We start from the raw sequence: 11,722 nt of genomic DNA on the forward strand, positions 1-11,722 counted from the left end.
CCCCATCAATCCTTCTTCCAGATGAAATACAGCCTTTAACTCCTCACCCTCAGCAGCATAGATTTCTCGGCAGTAAACAGCGCTTCTGCCCCTCCTTCTGAAGTATGTCCATAGATTTAAGCCTAATTATCTTCTTTAATCATGGAAATCCCCGCCATGCAGATTAGCGTCTGGGAGTCCTGGCCCTCGTAAGTGCTTCAGCCCAAGCTCCCCCACTCCATAAACAGTCGGAGTGGGTCTGGGGGCATCGCGGGCCAGTGGCCCCTCTCCGTAACCCCCGGAGAGGGTAGGGGGTTGCCATTTACTCCCCTAGCAACCGCCAAATTCCTTACGAAGGTCAGAGGGATGGAAAACAGGTCCGCCATTCCTGCAGGCGGAAACCGGATGTGAGCAAAAGTTCCAGGGATCATCATGTAACCCCCAAAGAGAATGTCGAGATCGGGCGTGTTCAGGGTAGCATGGCCAAAGACCCCCAAAAGAGAAGGAATAAATGGTACAAACAAATGCACCCCCAGCCACAGGGGTCTTTTTGTTGTTGTTGTTGTTGCTTTTCCTTGGTAAAACTTTTATTATTATTATTTTCAAATAATATTTATTGATTTTCAAACATTTCAATCACAAAAACAAAAACAAGAAGCAAAAAATGAACATAAACATAAACAAAAGAGAAAAAAATAGATTCTTACATTAACTTGACATTGTGGACTTCCTCGATTCCCCCCACACTGGGTCCAATTTTTAAATCTAAGCAGTTTCCATTTATCATCTTAAATCATTCTAACACAATTTTTCCATTATCTCACAACCAATTCTAATATAAAAAAAACACACATCAATTATCCTCAACCTAAAATTCATTCATTAATCCAAATCTAAATTTATTTTCCCATCCATCTCTAGTTCTTCCCTTAGCCTCACAATTTATACCCCAAATTTTTTCCCATACATTCAAATAATATTTCTTCTATCATAGTAATCCTTAACCACTTATATCTAATTCTACCCCCCCCTTCCCCTGGACCAGCCACAGGGGCCTTGAACCTGGCCAGTGACTCAGATGCAACTGTATTGCACAGAGGAGATAGACACCCAACTGGGATAGATTTCATGGGCCTGGCCAGACTTCAGTGGGGAGCAGTTTTGAGGCCAGCTTAATGCCTGGTGGGAAACCACAAAGCTGCCAGTTCTCTTGGAACTCCATGGGACTTAACGCATATAGTAATGCAGAAATAAGATAGAGTTGGAAATCTTTTGGCTATCCAGTACACTTTCTGGGAAGGATATTGTGACAGCTGCTGCATCATCAAAACATCATCAAAGGCTGTTGAGACCTGCAACTCCCTCCAGGGCAGGATTCCCACTGCCTGAGTCATTTCTGTATTTTAATGTTTTGTTGGAAGCCGCCCAGAGTGGCTGGGGGAACCTGGCCAGATGGGCGGGATATAAATAATAAATTATTATTATTATTATTATTATTATTATTATTATTATTATTATTATTATTGTACGCAGTGGCCTAAATACGCCTTGGACTTCCAGGGAGGAGGTTCTTAACTGTGTTGATCTGGCTGTTAGGAAGGCTTTGGTTGTGCCCACATTGGATCTGATTCTCTGTCGTTTATGTCCTTGTCTTGGGCTGCGCCTAGATGAGAGTTTGTCCCACATTTGATTGAGCACTATAGCACTTAACTTGAATTGCAGAAAACACAAGGGTCGGATCAGAACTAGGACTGAGACAAAGGGGAGGAGGTGTTTTGTGAAAATCCGATCCCCTTCTCGTTGTTGTTTAGTCGTTTAGTCGTGTCCGACTCTTCGTGACCCCATGGACCATAGCACGCCAGGCACTCCTGTCTTCCACTGCCTCCCGCACTTTGGTCAAACTCATGTTCGTAGCTTCGAGAACACTGTCCAACCATCTCGTCCTCTGTCGTCCCCTTCTCCTTGTGCTGTCCATCTTTCCCAACATCAGGGTCTTTTCCAGGGAGTCTTCTCTTCTCATGAGGTGGCCAAAGTATTGGAGCCTCAGCTTCACGATCTGTCCTTCCAGTGAGCACTCAGGGCTGATTTCCCTCAGAATGGATAGGTTTGATCTTCTTGCAGTCCATGGGACTCTCAAGAGTCTCCTCCAGCACCATAATTCAAAAGCATCAATTCTTCGGCGATCAGCCTTCTTTATGGTCCAGCTCTCACTTCCATACATCACTACTGGGAAAACCATAGCTTTAACTATACAGACCTTTTCCTGTTGTCTTTATCCATGGAGTTTTCTTGGCAGGGATACTGGAGTGGCTTGCCAGTTCCTTCTCCAGGTGGATCACGTTTAGTCAAAACTCTCCCCTATGACCTGTCCATCTTGGGTGGCCCTGCATGGCATAGCTCATAGCTTCTCTGAGTTATTGAAGCCCCTTCGCCATGACAAGGCATTGATCCATGAAGGGGGATCCCCTTCTCAGTTAAGTGTAAATGTCTCCTAAAATGCCCATCTTTCACCTAGCTGGGCCTCTAGCAGAAAACCTATTAGAACTGATTCACACATGGCATGTGCAGCTGTTGATGGCTAGCAGCTGAATGTGTGGCCATAGCCTGATGTGGCAGTCGTGAAGAGATGTTGAACATGCATGTGTGAAACAGAACCATCAGCTGGGCACAAAAGGCCCCCAAGCTCTCTGTCCCCACAATAAGACTCCCACAGCTCAGAAGCAGAGAGCCAAGTATATTGAGGTGGTGCTTGCAGAGCAACTGCTTCTGGTGAATCAAGCAGTGGAGCCACTCTCAGAAAAGGTTGTTTATGTATGCCACAACGGTGGCTTGTGTTTTGTTAGCCCCACAATGGAAAACAAGCAAAGTTCGAAATGAAGAAGAATGGCAACATAAACTGATGGAATATGCGCAGCTTGCAAATCTAACACATAGAACATTGCCCTTCAGCTCTCTATATTGGACAAACAGGCCAAACCCTACGCCAAAGGATAAATGCACATAAATCGGACATCAGGAACCGTAAGACTGAAAAACCAGTAGGAGAACACTTCAATCTCCCAGGACATTCTATACAAGATCTCAAAGCAGCTGTTTTATTACAGAAAAATTTCAGGAACAGACTGGAAAGAGAAGTTGCTGAACTGGAACTCATTACCAAGCTTAAAATCACGGAGCCACCTGGGATGAATAAAGACATTTGATTCTTATCTCATTATGCATGATCAAGCTTTCTTTAGCGCCTCAGCCCTTGCTTTTTCCCCGCAGGACCAATTGCAGCCACCAGCAGTCGTTAACAGCCATCTACAGGTTTACCACTCCCATCAGCCCATCACCCATTCCCACCCACCCACCCCCACGCTCTGTATATACATAAGGGTCTGACGCTTCTGTTTCAAGTGTATCTGAAGAAGTGTGCATGCACACGAAAGCTCATACCAAAATAAAAACTTAGTTGGTCTTTCAGGTGCTACTGAAGGAATTTTTTTATATAGAATAAGAGAACAAGAAGAACATACGTTTTAAAAAGATTGGAAAATGTTTATTGAATATATGAAGGGAAATTGTGCATATTTGAAAACGTGGACAGCATTAAGATAAATTTGACAATGTAAATAAGTTTTGATGGGTGTAGTGCAAAATGAACCATGGAAAGAGAGGAAGGGAAGTCATTTGAGGGGAGCCACTCTCATATGGGATGGGAATTACTGTCGTGCATTCTCAGTAGAGATCTCTACTGGTGTGCTGATGTGGGTTGTGGAGAGAGAATGGGAATACCAAAGTAGGAAACTGAGGAAGTTTCGCAGCCCTGCGTGATAACACGTGCTTCTCTTGCAGACTGCCCCAAGGGGCCGGACATCCTGGTGGTTCTCCTTTCTGTGACGGGAGCCATTTTGCTTATTGGCTTGGCTACTCTGCTCATCTGGAAACTGCTCATCACCATCCACGACCGGCGGGAGTTCGCCAAGTTTGAAGAAGAGCGGGCCCGAGCTAGATGGGACACGGTGAGATACACGAGAGGTGGTTGATGGAGGAGTAGAGAACAGCCCTGCAACAATTCAGAGGGGGAAAGGGTTTGTTGCAGTGATCCCTAGTTCAGCTTCCATATTCTGGCAATCCTCATGCTGTGGATCATACCAGCCACGGATATCAGGCTTATACCAGTTTCCAAACTAGACATTGCGGGGGAAACAGTGTGGGTGTCACCAACCCACATCCATTCCTATTTCTCCAGCACTGCGCTGCTGAAAAAACATATGACTAGACTCATTGTGCTAGCATTTCCTGCCCTTTGCTCTGCTTCATTAACTAATGCCTGCAGGGAAGGAGAGAGAAACGCTGAAATAACGATGACATGTCATGTTCTCAAATGCATGCAGCCAGGGAGATATGCTAGAACCCGTGTGCTTTGGGTCTATTACAGAATCCTGGGGTTGTCTGTTTGGTGAGAATAATTAGAGATTCCAAGCCCTGCCTGCAGAATTATGTTTGCCAGGGATCACTGGGGCAAGAGAACTCTTAAACTGGTTTAAGCCTATACGCAAACAGCTTTTGACAATGGCCGTGAATTAGCGGGTACAGTTTGTGCTAACTCCTTTACCCTGCTATTTCTCCGTTTCAGGCCAACAACCCATTATACAAAGGAGCTACCTCGACCTTCACCAACATCACATACCGTGGAAATTCGTGAAGAGAGACAAGGCCTTGCAGGGCCTTCCTTACTGATGTTTACAGAACAGTCTGTGTGTTGCGCTGGCATGTGTGTTTTCTGTGTGCGTTGTGTGTGTATGTGAGATGTTTTAACAGCTGTTGCTCAAATGGTTCCGGAGCTTTTGCTCTGCGTTGTTCTGCTGCCGCGTGTGAACTATGCACTATGCTTCCGAGATTCTCTGTTTACCTCAGCTCACCTAGTACTGTGGGCCCAGACCCCCTATGCCAGGGGTCCCCAAACTAAGGCCCGGGGGCCGGATGTGGCCCAATCACCTTCTAAATCCGGCCCGCAGACAGTCCAGGAATCAGCATGTTTTTACATGAGTAGAATGTGTCCTTTTATTTAAAATGCACCTCTGGGTTATTTGTGGGACCTGCCTGGTGTTTTTAACATGAGTAGAATGTGTCCTTTTATTTCAAATGCATCTCTGGGTTATTTGTGGGGCATAGGAATTCATTCATATATTTTTTTCAAAGTATAGTCCGGCCCCCCACAAGGTCTGAGGGACAGTGGACCGGCCCCCTGCTGAAAAAGTTTGCTGACCCCTGCTCTATGCTGAAGGAGAAAGCAGGCCTCTCTCGTCAGTGGGGACAGCAAATCCCTCGGAGGTGACCAGACACTCTAGTTGAATGAAATTAAGGGGCAGGAATGTTGAGATGCAATCTAACTCCGAAGGGTTTTACTAATCAGGTTGGGAATTGGGGAGTTTTCCCTCCAGAAACAAACTTCCCCAATTCAGATTATTACCAACTCACTCCCAGCTTAGCCCAAACTCCTCCCGAAAGTTTCACACCTGGTTTGAAATGGCTCAGCGGCTGAAATCTGTCCCTTTCCCTTCTCAATCGAAGTTACCAGTCAGTTGGCTCAGGTGGGCATAGGAAAGCTTTCTTGCAAGGCCTCCGTTGTGTCTTCAGTGCTGTTTGCCAGCATTTCTGGTACAAGGATGCATGGGGGATATGGTTCCCATGGATCCTAACTCCTAATGGGAGTAGGAAAGCTTTGAGAAAAGGGAACAGGGGAGTCGTCATTGGGATGACAAAATCCCAAGGCTCTGTAGTGCTGCTGAGACAACTGCAGGCATGGCGAGACTGAACTTCTAAACAGGTTCAGAAACAGAGAGCATTTTCTGGAATATTGAGGGGTGTGTGAAATTATTTTCAGAACCTATTTCAAACTGATCTAGCTTTTAATGTACCAAGAACAAAGCACTGCATAATGTTATATATATATAAAATATACCTCTTGCTATTCTCATCCCCAGAGTAAGTAATAAGTGTTTTGTGTTTAACTTCTAGAAAAACAAGAGATGCTGATGTATTTACAAGCTTGCCCCTGACCATTTTGTGACCCTCGCTAATCATTCACAGGGCTCAGTTTAAGGGACAAAAGGCACTCTGCACGTGCTTGAGGGTACTTCTTTTTGCACAATGGCATTCGCGTGCTCCAAGGCTGAGCCCCTGGGTTCAAATCAAGCCCTTCGCACAACATCTCTCCCCTTTCTGCTGCATAGCCAACTTGTTAATGCTGACGTGGGTTTGGGGAAGGGCCATTGCTCACTGATAGAGCGTGTATTATGTTACGTAGCAAGGCTGGGGGAGAGCTGGAAAGAGCTGCTTCCAGCCAGAGTAGACAGTAGCAGGCTAGATGGCTTGGTAGCTTGATATGTGTTTCTGAGCTGTCGTTGTCTCACATGTTCCTGAATCTTCAGATCCTCACCATGGGGGCAAGTTCTTTGCTCCTGCTTTCTTACTCAGGGAACCAAAGATTCACCTTAAGGAGATGAGACACCAGTGTCCTGGGTGACCTAAAATATTCCTCAGGTTTGTTGAAGGGGGTGGGGAATATGTTGAAGCAATCTACCCAATGAAACCCTCTTTTTCTGGGCTTGCGTTACCCACTACGGCTAGATGGGCTGCCCCCCCCCAATCTTCGTTGGGCTGTGAACTATTCTGGTAGACTCGGGTATTTTCGCCATTGGCCATTCTCATCGTGGAAGGTGGCTTCCAAAAGCCACTGTGGCTTCTTGACCTGAGACCCAAAGTCATTAAAAGAGGCGAGGAGTCGCAGAAAGGTTGACGCCCTCTTTCCTCTCCTTCCCGATTCTCACTCCACCGCTCACGCCAGCGCTTCCATTGCCCCACGCTTCCCACATGCAGGCTGGGTCCGTCAGCCAAAGTATCTCACATTGCCGCCACAAACGTCTGATCCTGGAATTATGAAAAGGAGGCTCAGTGCTGCAGCGAGTCTGTTGGGAGCGACAGAATATAGGTCGGAAGAAGTTGAGTTCGCATGGCGCCAGTTTCCAAGCTGCTCCTTTCCCCGTTCGTACAATGGATCCATTCTTCTGGATTTCTCAGCTCCTTGCCCCATCTGACCCCCAACCCCACCTGTCCTCTTCCAGTTTTGCTGTCAACTGGTGTGGATTCTGGGAAGGAGAGAGAGGTGCCAAGAAGTGGCATATTTAGAAGGGGACAGGCAGGGCTGTGTTGATTTGGTGAAAAGCAGGTCTTGTTGAGGGCAATGATGTGATGAAATGAAGACTCTTGTCACACGTAAATAAAATCAAATTGTCTAAACCCATAGATTTGCCTGGCTTCTCTTAGTCATTCATTTGTCTGTCTGTCTGTCTGTCTGTCTGTCTGTCTGTCTGTCTGTCTCTGTCTGTATCTGTCTCTCTCTCTTTCTCTCTCTCTCTCTCTCTCGCTCTTAGCCCAATAACAACTTTAACACAACGCAGCAAATTGCTATTGCTGGTGAAATGAGAATGTGGAAGCAAATCTACCTATTTACGGAACTGTGATAGGTACAGAAAGGAGCAACTAAAATAATATGTGGGATGGATTACTTTTTCCAGTGAGGAAACACTCTAATAATAATACCGTAATAATAAATTTTTATTTATACCCCACCCTCCCCAGTCAAAACCGGGCTCAGGGCAGCTCACACCAATAAAATTACAATAAAACATAAAAAGCAATTGATTAAAATACAGTATTAAAATTTAAAATGCAGCCTGATTTTAAGTTGTCCATAAATCCAAGCCATGAGGGAGGAAAACACAGGGGTCAGACTAAGTCCAACCCAAAGGCCAGGCAGAACAGCTCTGTCTCGCAGGCCCTGCGGAAAGATGACAAATCCCCAAACTTTGGCCCTCCAGATGTTTTGGACTACAATTCCCATCTTTCCCGACCACTGGTCTTGTTAGCTAGGGATCATGGGAATTGTAGGCCAAAACATCTGGAGGGCCGCAGTTTGGGGATGCCTGCACTAAAGTGTTGGGTGGTGGGGATGGATTGGGAGGAGGCACTGTAGAAATTTATATAATCATTCTCAATTTTATACCCGGTCCAGTCCCCAGAAAGTAACAAGAGGTAGTCTTAAAGGCTCAATTTTAGTGGTTGCTAGACTGCGTTATGCTCATAGTTGTAAATCTAAAGAGAGGTATTTGGAACAAGAATGGCTGGGGGTATCATGGCGCTATCTTATCTATCGATCATATTAAATGGATAGCATTCTGTAAATATTGAAATGCATTTGATATTATTATTATTAATTTTTTTATTAATTAGTGTACCACCCTTCATCCGTAGCGCATAGGATGGTTCACAGCATAAAACTACAAGAACACAAACTTGTTAGTGAGCTATGGAGCCTGGTTGCTGTTTTTTATAAATAACATACAGTGGTACCTCGGGATAAGAGCTTAATTCGTTCTGCAGGTCCGTTCTTCACCTGAAACTGTTCTTAACTTGAGGTACCACTTTAGCTAATGGGGCCTCCCACTGCCGCCGCCGCTGTGCGATTTCCGTTCTCATCCTGAAGCAAAGTTCTTAACCCGAGGTGGTATTTCTGGGTTAGCGGAGTCTGTAATCTGAAGCGTCTGTAACCCAAGGTACAACTGTATTGTAATTGGGTTGTTGCAAATTGGAATGGTTAGACCCCCCACGCAGGGAGTAATAATAATAATAATTAATAATAATAATAATTTATTATTTATACCTGCTCATCTGGCTGGGTTTCCCCAGCCACTCTGGGCAGCTTCCAACAGAAAAATAAAACACAGTAATCTATTAAACATTAAAAGCCTCCCTGAACAGGGCTGCCTAATCATCTGCCTATTCTAAACCCAGTTTATGTTACAGAAAAGTGGTTTGTATATGGAGCCGGTTTTTTTCCTTTTCTATGTTTTGATATTTTTTTTACCAAATATTCAATAGGTTCCGTATAGACAGGATGAACTGGACAAAATAGTACTGAACAGAGTTGACAAAAGGAAATGTTGAGGCAGCAGTGACATCTAGGGGCATTTTCTGGGATTTCATCATATCCAAACACCCTGAGCATTCTACTGTAAAAACAATACAGTGGTCCCTCTAATTAATTACGAATGACTCTACTTACGAATGCTTCTACTTACGAATGCTTCTACTTACGAATGGAGCTCCGTCCGCCATCTTGGATGCTGTTTAAATAGGATTTTTTCTACTTACAAATTTTTAGATGGGGTTGCTTCGACTTACAATTTTTTTCTCCCAATGCATTCCTATGGGATCCGACTTACAATTTTTTTCGACTTACGAACGTGCGTTCGGAACGCATTAAATTCGTAAGTAAAGGTACCACTGTACGGTATTTGCATACTTCTGAATACTCGAAACTCATATAACTCATATAATTTAATATAATAATATACATTACAATATATATGGAATTATTTACTGATTAAATTTTTATTTCTAAAGGGAGGTGTGCAACAATATAAACCATTTACAAAAACTTTAAAAGCAATACAAAACCACCATGAAAACAATTGGTTACCCGAGTTAATTTAACAAAATCTGCAAAGGCCTTTCAGTGTTAAAAAAAAAAAAGTATTCAAGAGGCGGGGGGGGGGAAGCTTTCACAGAATTCTGTGAGGGCCTCCCGCTTTGACACAAAATGACTTGACTTCTGGTTGTGACCAGAAGTATCATACCCAGTGCTTTTTTTCCTGGGGGAGGAGGGGAGAGGACGCAGGGGTACGCATACCCCTAAGCATTTTCTGAATGTTTGTACTTTTGTCCATTTACTGTATTTATTTCCCCCAATTTGAATTATAAAATGGTGATTTTCTTGAGTCAAAAATGAGAGTACCCCTAAACATTTTGTTTTAGATAAAAAGCAGCTATATACAATTACTGTATTCTTCTGTGTATAAGCCGAGGCTATTTTATTTAAAAATTATGCTTGAAATTGGGGGTTGTCTTATACACAGATAGTGGAGAGGTGGGACAGGCGATTGGTGCCTGCCACAAGCAGGAGATTGTCAGCAGTGTTTGTGTGGGTGATTAGCTGGCTACTGGCTGCGGCGGCAATTGGGCGGGCGATTGGCGCTTTTGGCGAGCGTCCAGACGACTGGTTGCTTCGTTGATGTGTGTGCAATTGGCTGCGGCGGTCTTGCGGGTAAGCGTTTTTCGGCAACCCCCCCCCAAAAAAAGCTCAGCAACTGTGGGCAATCCCCCCTCCAAAAAAAAGCTCAACAACTTTGGCAATCTCCCCCCCCCCCATTTTCTCTATTTGTAGTCCCCAAAAAGGGGGGTGTCTTGTACACAGGGGCATGTTATACCCAGAAAAATATAGGTAGGTAGCCGTGTTGGTCTGAGTCGAAGCAAAATAAAAAAGTTCCTGGTGGGGGGGGGGAATGGGTGATGGGCTGATAGGAGTTGTGAACCAGTTGATGGCTGTTAATGACTGCTGATGACTGCAATTGGTCCTGCGGGGGGGGGGGGGGGGAAGCAAGGCACAAAAGAAAGCTGGATCATGCATAATGAGGCACAAAATAACAGCCATCAACTAGTTCACCACTCCTATCAGCCCATCACCCATTCCCACCCACCCCCCACCCTCTGAATATAAATAAGGGTCTGGTTGATTCTGTTTCAGTGTATCTGACGAAGTGTGCATGCACACGAAAGCTTGTACCAAAATAAAAACTTAGTTGGTCTTTAAGGTGCTACTGAAGGAATTTTTTATTTTGCTACAGAAAAATACAGTACATCTTTATCACAGGTGGTTGGTGGGGTAGAGGGAGGGAAGCCTAAGGAGAGCAACTTACCTAAGGTCCCGTAAATGAATTTACAGCAAAACAAGAATTCTTGTTTTATAACCCCAAATGTAATCTTTTGCTCATTTACTCAGAAGTAAGTCTCGGTGAGTTCAGTGAGGCTTATTCCAAGTCAAGTAAAGCCACTCCTACTGCCCTGTGATCATGGGGTGAAGGAGGTCGGGATAAAAATGCGCAAAACAAATCCATCTTTGTGAGCTTTGTAACATTGCTGGGCGTCTTTGCCAGCCTGCATAAAACGGACCATTCTGGTTTCGTGCCCATGTGTTCCTCCTACTGCTTCACTCCCAAGGATGACAGCCAGCTTGTTCCAACACAGACTTGCGCCCTTTTTTTTGGGATAGTGATTTTCTACAACATGAGCTCTGTTTGGATCACTCACTGCTCTATGACATCATCGGGCCGGAACCTCTCAAACAACAGTTGCCACCCAAGTGGCGGTGGTGGTGAAAAACATGGCACCGGTGGAGAACCATTTATGCCAATTCTCGCGGCCCTGCTTCCACCAGCCGTAACACCTGAGCTGCTTTGGGGGAAATGGAAGCAGCGCCAATCTCCACTCCATCCCCATATTTCTGGTCCTAGCTGTACATCCCCATTGCCGGTTCATCTCATCCTAGGTCCTTGAACACCACCCAACAAAATTGCTGATCCCTACGGCTTCTGACCAAGTGAATTGTGGTTCTGAGGGATTGGAAAACGAGGCCGTCTTCCCTTGGTGCTCCTCCTGTTCCTTTTATTCTTTTCCCCCTCCACTTGCTCTGGATGAAGGGCCATTGAAGAAGAGCTCAATGATTTCTTTTCCACCTCCAGTGAAGAGGACCTTGCTGTGTGGCCTTCATCTTTTCTGTTGACCTTTGACTTTTCAGTTTTGGCTGCCATCCCTGCTAATGTGGAAGGAGTACATCTCCCTGCTGTGGTTCCTAGAA

The 11,722-nt window shown here is 44.9% G+C and overlaps 1 protein-coding gene across 2 annotated transcripts in view; it reads left to right on the plus strand.

The window, feature by feature from the left end:
• The window catches only part of ITGB3 (integrin subunit beta 3), a 65,114-nt gene extending 57,842 nt beyond the window's left edge, over positions 1–7,272 (plus strand). For both annotated transcript variants that reach the window (XM_088654998.1, XM_035136081.3), the window contains exons 14-15: positions 3,817–3,983; positions 4,601–7,272. In XM_088654998.1, coding sequence (XP_088511124.1) covers positions 3,817–3,983; positions 4,601–4,669 — 236 coding nt within the window. In that variant the 3' untranslated portion in view covers positions 4,670–7,272. The remainder of the gene's footprint in view (positions 1–3,816; positions 3,984–4,600) is intronic.
• Positions 7,273–11,722: the final 4,450 nt, after the last annotated feature.

This window comes from Zootoca vivipara, chromosome 12, assembly GCF_965207765.1.
Source record: "Zootoca vivipara chromosome 12, rZooViv2.hap1.1, whole genome shotgun sequence".
In the NCBI taxonomy this organism is placed as follows: domain Eukaryota; kingdom Metazoa; phylum Chordata; class Lepidosauria; order Squamata; family Lacertidae; genus Zootoca; species Zootoca vivipara.